The sequence below is a fragment of the Pan paniscus genome, chromosome 18 (genome assembly GCF_029289425.2).
Source record: "Pan paniscus chromosome 18, NHGRI_mPanPan1-v2.0_pri, whole genome shotgun sequence".
Classification (NCBI taxonomy): Eukaryota; Metazoa; Chordata; class Mammalia; order Primates; family Hominidae; genus Pan; species Pan paniscus.
The window spans coordinates 64,749,159-64,759,953 of NC_073267.2; the positions used below are offsets into that span (position 1 = coordinate 64,749,159).

The window sequence follows — 10,795 nt, forward strand, 5'->3', positions numbered from 1 at the left end:
TTCATTCATGCATAGATTTGAGGAAATTTTATTCTTCTCAGTTCAAAAACAGTCACTAAAAAATCCATACTTAAAAAATATAACTTAGCACATTTTCAACTCTGTTATTATGTTCGTGTACTCGCTCATTCCATCTGGGATTTGAGGCATTTGAAGTTGATTTGGGGCATTTCCAGGTTGTTATATTTCCCCCCGTAAAATTTGCTGTCTTTATAAATCATTAGAAAATCATAGACATTTTTAACCCAAAATAATGAAATACAGTTTGTTTTTCCTCTTTTATTGTTTGTTTGTTTTTTGTGGTACCTGCATGCAAGCTTATTGTGAAACATACATACTTTACTCTGCCTGCTTAGGAACTTCAGTGCATTTGAAGCAAAGCAATAAGAGCTTCAAATAAACAATGTGGATTAGTACTCTCTGGTACAGATAGGCTTTTGATTGTTTAATTTGTTTCACATTTGTTTTAATGAGCAGCTAGAGGAACTATCAGGCATGTTGCACAGTACAACAAAAGAATCTCTATCATTTGTTTAAAATACTTTAGGTGGAATGACTCCCTTAAATATAACTGGGAGTGTCTATATTTGATGGATTTATTTACTTGCTTCAATAAAATTCTATGTGTACACATATACAATTGGGGCTTTTTCTCCGAAACTAAATTAATCAGTGCTGAACAAAGCAATGAAAAGCTGCCGGGGTGGAGAAGCCCAAGGCTGCTGAAGTGGGAGTCTGTGAACCGTCAGGAGGACAAAAGCAAATTCCACTGCAGCTTCCCCTCAATCCGATTTTCCAAGAAACAGACATCTTCTCACCTGAGGTTTCTGCCAGACAGAGGTTGATATTGGCTTAACCCACTGGCATTGTTTTGTTACGAGGGTCCCAAAATAACAAGAAGAGTAGGCACATTTCATAAAAACCATTTTTAGGAAACCCCATTAAATGCTCAAGGTGGTAACAATCAAATGTCAGCAAAACAGGGGAGGTTTACCGTGGGTGCAGCCTCTCCCTGGGAAGGAAATGTTAAATCAAGGTGTTGCAAGGCTGGGAAGCCAGAGGAGACATGGCAGGCCTTCCTCCTTGGGAAGTATTTTGATAGAAGCTGCAAAAAAACCATCAAGCAACTTTGAGGACAATAGAAAAGGTGTCTTAACATAAAACCTGCTCTTTTGTTTGTTCGCTTGTCTTTCCAGAAGAAGAAAAATGCCAAGATATCTTCATAGTCCTACTTCCCAATTTTCTTCCACACTGGTCCTCAACATCCTCTTTTCTTTTTAAAAAATTGTGTTGCTTTTCTCAAATCCTAGAGAGCAAAGACAAGAAGTAGGCCTGGAGGCCCTGCACACAGCATTGATAAAACAGAGGTCTTATAAATCAGCTAAAAATCAATAAATCCTATATGGTAGTTTCTCCTTTGCAACCATATCGCCAAGGGACAGGGCTAATGCTTTTTCTCCACCACCAGCCCCATTTTTCTGTCATAAAATTAAAAAAAAAAAATTCTGCTTAGGAACAAATGGGCAATCGAAGTTGCTGAGTCAGTATTTCTACTATCTAATTTTATTACTTTACAATTGACATACCTTCCCTCTGGAAATGTTTGCAATTAATTAATTAGCAGTAATCTTCCCCAAGGGATGAATTTAATGAATACTCTCCAATTCTTACTTTAAAAAAATAGCATAGATGTATCCAAGCTGCAAGTGTGTGGATAGTTCCAAAGTGCATTTTGAAAAATCAAGGGATCTATCTATTACTGTGAATTTTTATCACTAAGTCAATCTGGTGAGGACTATAATTCTTTTTCTAACTAGGAGTTTCCCTGGATGAACGCAAGGTTTCTCCAAGGTAACAGCAGCAGCAGCAGCAGTAGCTGTGTTTGTTAGTATTTAGAATGGAGCTTGTCCCCATGTTAACAATCTCTTAAGCAGAGGAGTCTCTGCTTTGTGGCTTCTTTAAGCTCCTTGAGCATTCTGCAGAATGTGTTTTAGAGATGTCATGCTAAAGAGATCAGAGTAAGGTGCTAGTGGCAAACTTGGAGTTGAGGTACGCCCCATCCAGGGCCCCAGACCTTGCCCCGCCTCATACAAGAACCCAGAGCCGTTGCTATCTTCTGGGCCACAGGCTCTCGCGTTTCAACTAGAAAATAAAACTGGGCCCTTGAACCAACCCCTATGGCTCCTTGGAGGAGTTGCAGCAAGAGCCTGGGAGAGCATTTTAAAAGTATAAAGCGCGGTGACCCCGGTAAGTGAAAGGCAAGGCTTTCTGAGGTTTCTGGCCTGCAAATCCCACTGGATCCCTGCAGTGCCCACCGAAGACCTTCCCCTACCAGACCGACAGTCCCTTTTCACCCCTAGAGGTCGCGGGTTGGAGGCTCTCAGAAGGGCAGCTGGGGCCAGAGTACTGAGCCTTCAGATGTGCAGTCTACCGTGCTCGCAAATTGGAGGTTCCATGTCTCGGGGCCAGGCCTAGAGGAGGTAGCCCCTTCCTGGGTACCAACGAGCCTCCCCCACCCCCGCCACCGCCCACCCATCAGTGCCCCTTTGAAGACCCCTGGGATGGAGTGAGGGGGTGGTCAGACCGCTGGGCCCAGCCCGGCATCCAGGAGGAGCGCAGGGAATGGGCCGCCCTCCCGGAGCGCTCCACTGCGGCTCTCCAGCGCCACCCCCAGCGGAGCGCAGGGGCTGCAGCCCGGACCGGGCGCCTACTTCAGGCTCCCTGGCTGCCCCGCGGCCACTGCGGGAGGCGCGCGCGCGAGGCAGCCAAGCCTTGCCTTCGGAGGAGATGGCCAGGGATCTTAGCAAGCAGCCTGCGGCTGCCAGGGATCGGACCTGGCGAGTTTCCCGACGGAATCTGAGGGATCCCGAGCCTCGGCCTCGAGGGGGCGCTATCCGGCCTACTCGAGGACCAGGCAGCTGCAGAAGCTCCAAGGTCAAGGCCCTGGGCCGGGCCAGGACTTGGAGAGCCGGAATCTAGCCCGAGTCCTGGGGAGGCTGAGGCGGGGAACCAGATCCCCGAGGACAAAGATGGGCGGGCCAGTGGGATCCACCGACGCTGCCCGGAGCTGCTCCAACGAGAGCCGGGCCTGTGGCGTGAACAAACTTTACTTCAGCGCAGGGGCGGAGGAACCGGGCTGGAGGCTTCTCCCCCGGGCCTCTGCTCTCCTCCACCTGCCAGTGCTCAGCCTCCGCCCAGCCTTCGCCCACCCCAGCTCCCTCCCCCTCCCCCGCGCGCCTCTGTTCACTCAGACTCCTGTCTCCCCTCTCCCCTCCTCCTTCTCCCTCTTGCCTTTCTCCCCCACTTTTCTCCTGTCTCTTCTTTTGTATTCTCTCCTCCCTCGCCGTCCCGGTTGCCTCTCGCCTCCTCCGGGCCGCAGGGGAGGAGGTGAGCGCGCTGCGCCCGGGGCCTGCGCGGCTCAGAGGGAGGCGTTTCTCCTACTTCTCCCGGGTAATTTGGAGAGGTTGTGTGTGTGCGCGCGCGCGCGTGAGCTCCAGGCGAAAAGGGGTAGGATTCAGCGCCGAGCAGAAAGGGTCAGGGTTTTTGACGTTCCTCGCCAGCTGCACAAACCTCCCGGAGCAAGTGTGAGTGTGGATGAGAGTGCGCGCGCGCGCACGGGCTGGCTGCGCTTGGCACGCTTGGTGGCCCAGGGTCCCGGGTCCCGGGGTCCCGTCTGGCGGCCCGGGATTACCGTGACGTCACATTGAGCCTCTGGCCACCTTGGACTGGGACACCTCCGGAGCCTCACAGCCCCGCGCCGCGCCGCGCCTCACCTCGCCACCACGCGCCTTTGGGAACCCGCATCTTCTTCCTTCCCCTGCCCATCCATGGGCCCTTCTGTCTTCCGGACCCCACGGGCCGGAGGGGCGCCTTCCGGAGCGCAGGGCTCGGCAGCCGGGCTGCCCTCGGCTCTGCCTCCACTGGGGCCAACCAGGCGAAGGAACCGGCGCTGGGCATCCGCAGCGGTGTAAGGAACTGAGACGCCTCACTGCTGGGGGCGCGGAACAGCTGGGCTGAGACGGGAACTCGACAGGGAAGAGAGAGACGGGCCAGGGACAGCCACCATGTCCTTCCCACACTTTGGACACCCGTACCGCGGCGCTTCCCAGGTAAGAGGCGCCTCTATGGGGGATAGGGGACAGACTGGGTGGAGGGAGTGCCTAGTGCACGGCGCCTGCCTCTGATCTTCCTCCTCTTGTGTCCTGGGGGAAGCCAGAAGGAGCAAGGACCAGGGTAATGTGTCACAGCCTCCTCTGACATCCCCAGTCCCTAAATGAGAACGTTTCACCCCGGAGTGCACGCTGGAAAATCTTGTGACCTGAAACATGAGCACTCTGACCACGCGCTCAGTGAGGTGGGTGGGATCACAGGGATCTCCCAGTCAGGCCTCCTCCTATACAGAAGTCTGAGGTGGCCGGGAGAGAAAGAAAGAAAGAAAAGAAAGAAATAAATAAGGAAAGAAAGAAAGAAAGAAAAAGAAAGAGAGAGAGAGAGAAAGAAAGAAAGAAAGAGAAAGAAAGAAAGAAAGAAAGAAAGAAAGAAAGAGAAAGAAAGAAAGAGAGAAAGAAAGAAAAAGAAAGAAGAAAAGAAAGAAAGAAAAAGAAAGAGAAAGAAAGAACTTGTAGGCTACAACGCTGTCCATCTCACCATATTGTTGTTGATTTGTTGACCTCGGCTATTCTCCTACCCCTTCCTTGGGCGGGCCCAAGCTCTCCGGTTCCCTCGATTTTCCAAACCAAAGTGGATGTTGTGCAATGACAAGGGTTTCCTGGGAAAGTTCTGCGGACACCCCCTCCACTGTTCTCCAGCTTTTCTCTAGAGTTCTGAGTGTATTTTCCTGTTGTCTAGTGCCGGCTCGACCTTTGACCTGCTGTGTGATCTTAGACAAGTCTCATACTCTCTCTGATTATCCACTCCCAATCTATAGAATGGGAGCAGGAATGAGACGTTAATAATGGTCTCTAAGGCCACCTTCTAGCTCCGCCTTTGCAGGATCCTGGGAGGAGGGTAGGGAAGGGAGCAGAGGGTTTGGTGTCTTTAATTCCGGTTTCAAAATGTTCACATTTTCCCGGCCTCCTGGGGCTCTGGGGCCTTAGCAATGGAGTAGGAGCATCTATATGGGCAGTTTGGTTAAAATGCGTTTTATAATTCCCGTCCCAGCACCTAACAGAATGCTCAGCCCAGGTGGCATTTAGTTAATGCATAATGAAGGAATGAATGAAGGTGCAATCTGATTATCTGATTTTCTCTTCTTTGTTTCTAGCTCCCTTCAGCGGGAGCGGGGGGGGGGGTCGGGGGGGGGTCTCTGACCTCCAGTGCCCTCTCTCTTGCCCCTATAGTTTCTGGTGTCGGCAAGTTCCAGCACCACATGCTGCGAATCTACCCAACGTTCTGTCTCAGATGTGGCATCAGGCTCCACCCCAGCGCCCGCTCTCTGCTGCACACCCTACGATAGTCGACTGCTGGGCAGTGCGCGACCGGAGCTGGGCGCCACCTTGGGCATCTATGGAGCCCCCTATGCAGCCGCTGCAGCTGCCCAGAGCTACCCTGGCTACCTGCCCTATAGCCCAGAGCCCCCCTCACTGTATGGGGCACTGGTGAGTACAGGGGTGGAGTCCCAGGGGAGTGAGCAGTAGAGACAGGTGAAATCCAGAGAAAGTCAAGGAAAGACCCACACCTCCCGAGGAAAGGAAATGGTTAGGACTGTGTGTATAAGGAGGACAAAAAAATACAGTACCTTACAGTTTGCAGAACTTCATACTGTTTAGAAAACATTTATACTCCTATTAATTCTGTGAGGTAGGCAAGTAATCATTAATCTCAATTTAAGAATGAGGAAATAGAGGTGCACAGGAGTTCAAATACTTTGCCCAATGTCACAGAGATACAAAGGGTCAGAGAAAAGCTCCTGAAGAAGAGTAAAGCAGGAAGTGCCCCAGCTGGTGTGTGTTGTGGGGCAGGGGGTGGGGGGGGGGGCAGTAACGGGGGAAAGGAGGGAGGGACAAGTGGTACAGTAATAACAGCAGCTAATATTTAACTACTGCTTATTCTGCACCAGGGATTCTGCCAAGCATTCTGCCAGCATGGTCTTCTTCAATAACCTATAAGTACTATTATCCCCATTTTACCAAGGAAGAAATTGAGGCACAGAGTGGTTAAGCCACTGGTTAAGCAACTGTGCCCAAGGTCACACGGCCAGTACCAGTGGCCATACTGGGATTTGAACCAGACCCTTAGCTACCACCCCATGTGCCCCCTCCCCAACTGTACTCCTGAATTCTCTTTTCCTCTCCCTCTAGAATCCACAGTATGAATTTAAGGAGGCTGCAGGGAGTTTTACATCCAGCCTGGCACAACCAGGAGCCTATTATCCCTATGAGCGGACTCTGGGGCAGTACCAATATGAAGGGTAAGGAGTGAAGGGGCTTGGTGACTGGCACTGTGAGTCTTTCCTCCCCCACTGCCAAGGTAGGGTGGATGGTGGCAGGGGAGAGGGAGGGAGCTGAACCACACTTCCACGCCACAGACTGTCCTCTGCCTGCAGTTCCTTGTTCCTCTTCTATAATGTGAGCCAGGTTCTCCCCCACAGGTATGGCGCAGTGGAATTGAGTGGCGCCGGTCGCCGAAAGAACGCGACCCGGGAGACCACCAGTACACTCAAGGCCTGGCTCAATGAGCACCGCAAAAACCCCTACCCCACTAAGGGTGAGAAGATCATGCTGGCCATCATCACCAAGATGACCCTCACCCAGGTGTCCACCTGGTTCGCCAACGCACGCCGGCGCCTCAAGAAAGAGAACAAAATGACATGGGCGCCCAAGAACAAAGGTGGGGAGGAGAGGAAGGCAGAGGGAGGAGAGGAGGACTCACTAGGCTGCCTAACTGCTGACACCAAAGGTACTGAAAACGTTCACCACCCCACCTTAAGGGTTTTACAAGTCATCAAGCAGTTTGGTCTTTCAAAAGCTGCCCTGTAGGGTAGATTTTCTGGAAGGTCCTCAGACTTACCCTTGCACTTCCCTGCCTGTCTCAGAGCATTAGCCTGTGCACTGCCTCCTACCTGTAATTCTCTACACAACCGGCTTCTTCTTGACATCAAAGTGTTACCTCCTAAAGTTCTTCCTGCCTCACCCAAGCCAAAATAGCCTCCCAGTTATTTTCTGTTCTGCCAGCCTGTTTGGATTTCCTTTGCCATACTTGTCACTGTGAGAAAGTTTACATACCCAACTTCCCTCTCTAGAATGGCAGCTCCCCCAGAAGCCTTACTTGCTGCCATATGCCCTACACACCTAATACCTAAATGATGGCTGGCACTCAGTAAATATTTGCTGAATTAAATGATATAACAGCAGCCACTTGTAGATGTTGAAATCGAGTAAAAACTGCCCCCTGGTTTTTCACAATTGAGAAACAGATCCAGAACTCAGGCAGCGCCAAGTGGCATTTCCTTGGCTTGGCACTGCTCGCGAGAGGAGGAGTCCGCTAAAGGGTGGTTGCAGGGCTGGGGCAGAAATTCTTTCCCAAGGACAGGCGGCCAACAACCCTGGGCAAATGCAAGGGGTGGTACGTCAGGTCTGGTGAATTACACTGCGGATGCCCTGAGTGCAGGGCGCTTCTTGCTAAAAGCTTCTCAGGGATGGACATTCCTCGGATTTCCCTTGGGCCCTGGGGTTTTTCTCACTCGCTCTTGATTTCCTGCAGAAGTTACTGCTAGCCAGGAGGCCCGGGGGCTCCGGCTGAGTGACCTGGAAGACCTGGAGGAAGAGGAGGAGGAGGAGGAGGAAGCTGAAGACGAGGAGGTAGTGGCCACAGCTGGGGACAGGCTGACGGAGTTCCGAAAGGGCGCGCAGTCACTGCCTGGGCCTTGCGCTGCAGCTCGAGAGGGCCGATTGGAGCGCAGGGAGTGCGGCCTGGCTGCGCCCCGCTTCTCCTTCAATGACCCTTCCGGATCGGAAGAAGCTGACTTCCTCTCGGCGGAGACAGGCAGCCCTAGGTTGACCATGCACTACCCATGCTTGGAGAAACCGCGCATCTGGTCTCTGGCGCACACTGCTGCAGCCAGCGCTGTTGAAGGTGCACCCCCAGCCCGGTCTAGGCCACGAAGTCCTGAGTGCCATAAGATTCCTGGACAGCCTCCTGCCTCTGCCCGGCGACTCTCAGTCCCCAGAGACTCCGCGTGCGACGAGTCTTCCTGCATACCCAAAGCCTTTGGAAACCCCAAGTTTGCCCTGCAGGGACTACCGTTGAACTGTGCGCCGTGCCCGCGGAGGAGCGAGCCTGTAGTGCAGTGCCAGTACCCGTCTGGAGCAGAAGGTAGTGGGCCCCCAACGGCGCTGGGAGTATCTATGCAAAAGACACCCACCTACCGCCCCGCCCGGCAATTGCACACCCTCTGCCATTCCCGTCTGCCCAGGTCTCCCACAGACCTGACGGGAGATTGCTTTACAGCGCTCTTTCAGACGGAAGCGTAGAGATAGGTTCTAGTACTCCCTTATTTAAAAGTCAAATAATAATAAACTCACAGGCAGACTGTAATTTACCTAGAATCACTTAGAAAGCCGTTCGAGAGATAGACAACCAGGATCTCTGCATTCGTGTGGTCCAGTGTACTGCCAAATCCACCAGGTGTGCATCACCATGCTCCTCTAGCACAATCGCCCTTGTCCCCTGCCTGCTTTTCAGAGGAGACTCGCTGGTCCCCTGCTGTGCTGCTCAGAGAGTTTACTAGGGTTGGGCAGGCACCAGGGCTTTTGGAGAAGTCTAAGATTGTGGGCCAGACGCACACCACAGATTTAAGGTCAGTGCTTAAGTCCAGCTTGCAGCCCTCTCTGTGTCCCACCAAAACCCCTGGAAAGTTGTAGACATGCCCCTGCGGTCAGCAGCTTCAGGCCCCAGATTGGTACTGTCCCTAGAGAGCACTCTACCAAGGGCTCATCCCCAGGCAGGCCAGTGACTGCCAATCAGTGTCCCCTGATGCTGGCTGGTTCTTTCACTGTGTTAAGGACCTGGTGGAAGGGAATTTCATCCCACAAAGGGACATTCCCCAAGCATGAGGCAGCCTCCAGCAATTACTGTCAGATTCTGCTCTTTGTAGTAATTTCTCTCAGGATTAGCTGCTGGCTTAGAAAAGTGGGTTACACTGTTATTTGAATTTACACAACGGATCCAAACATTACCTCTGGCAAGCTAATTGCCTCTAGACCCTTTGCTTGCCTTCAGAAGAGACATGGCTGACCCAGAGGTTTCCTAAGAATTGCCAGTAAACAGCCTTTGGGTTTTAATCAACCTTTCCTCTCTCAGCAGGTTAGCGCAATGGCTGCGATTTGCTAAAGAATCTTGGAAATGGGCCCCACGTTTCGAATTCATCTCCAGGTTAAGAAGCTGCCAGACCTTGCCAGGGACCAGGAGCTCTCACTTTGCCTAAGAGACAGACACACAGAAACCCTCCTAGCAGCTGTCCTTGCACGCAGAGCTGGGGTGGTGGGCCGACTTGAACCTTAGCAGACCCCACGGGAGATGGCAGGGCACCTTGGGGAAGGCCAAGTGGGAGGCTGGGAGTCTGCCCCACCCACCGACTCTACCAAGTCTCTTCCTTCTGTGGATTCAGCAAGGCTTCCTCTCCTGCTCACCCCTGTCTCTCACCTCCACCAACCCCACTCACTTTGTAACTTCATCACTGACCCGGCCAATAAGGACCCTGTGCGTCTTCTCCCCCTCCTAAGCCCTTGTGTCCTTAAAAATAATCAGTCCGAACCCATGTAGTGTGGCCTATCTTTGCCAGAGGTGCTTGAGAGGTCGGTGTGCAGGCAAAGATGCATTGCGGCCAGGGATTCTTGCGACAGCGCGGCGTGGGCTGCATACCTCAGTTCCTTTAGTAGCTGGGAAAGAAACTGACCAGGTAACCGACAAGGCCGTGGCGCCTGCAGCTCAGCGGACTAACCGCTGCGTAACCAATCCGTGGAGCCAAGCTGACCACCTCGCGGGTCCTGCGCATGGGAAGTGGTGGGACTTGTCAGGATGTTTATCTGGAAACTGCATCTGTTTCCGGGTTCGTATTTGGGTTGTAAGTTTATTGGGGGAGGGGTGACGAGGACCGCGCTCCTCCGATCGAACTGAACCTAATGGGGAGGTCAGGCAGCTTTCAGGGTCGGTGTGAGGCGAGAGGGGGCATTCTTCCCGTTTTATCAAAAGTGTCAGCAAACACTTCCGGTACAGGCCAACCAATGGGAACTGACGGGCAGGGAAGGGGTCTTTGTCCCCCTTGCTAGGAGTGTCGAGCGACCGGGTTGGGGGTAAGAGATTTAAAGACGCCCGCGCAATGGTGGGTGGGGGAGGCTGCCTGCGTTCGCGTCCCGCGTCTAGTGGCTTTGGCTTTAGCCAGGGAGTGAGCGCACCGCTGCTCGCAGGGAAGCAGGGACCCGGGGCAGTGCCCTAGAGGGGAGCTCCGAAGAGCAAATGAGGCGGGAAGGCAGGACGAAAGGCAGCTGGGGTGTGCGCCCAAGGCCTGCATCCCTGGGGAGCTGCGTTTCCATCGCCGGGTCCCGGCCAGGCCAGGCCTTCCAGGCCAGCGCGGATGCCAGACTATCAGTCACTGAAATCCAGGCGAGCATAGTCCGCCTCCTGGGCAGGATAATTGAAGACCTTTGGAGGACGATGAGGGCAAATGTGGAGGTTGGAAATGCTAGGGAAGCCGAAGCAGCGCGCCACCTCCTAGCTCTTCTCTATGGAAAAGACAGCTTTGCTGTCGGAAGGGACTTTAGAGATCATGACTTACAAAAACTGCAAACCTCCTCTT

The 10,795-nt window shown here is 52.8% G+C and overlaps 1 protein-coding gene across 5 annotated transcripts; it reads left to right on the plus strand.

Moving 5' to 3' along the window:
* The first annotated feature begins 3,028 nt into the window (after nt 1-3,028).
* On the plus strand, nt 3,029-9,757 carry IRX6 (iroquois homeobox 6). 5 transcript variants are annotated; one of them, XM_008963880.4, is made up of 6 exons: nt 3,029-4,109; nt 5,340-5,597; nt 6,300-6,409; nt 6,590-6,897; nt 7,702-8,313; nt 9,301-9,757. In XM_008963880.4, exons 1-6 carry the CDS (start codon nt 4,065-4,067, stop codon nt 9,306-9,308), a joined length of 1,341 nt encoding a protein of 446 aa, XP_008962128.4. In that variant the 5' UTR covers nt 3,029-4,064; the 3' UTR covers nt 9,309-9,757. The 5 variants fall into 5 exon arrangements, with proteins under 5 accessions (XP_008962128.4, XP_034796080.3, XP_063454081.1 ...); XM_034940189.3 differs by having other exon boundaries at nt 9,304-9,757; XM_063598011.1 differs by having other exon boundaries at nt 6,590-6,828.
* The last annotated feature ends 1,038 nt before the right edge of the window (nt 9,758-10,795 follow it).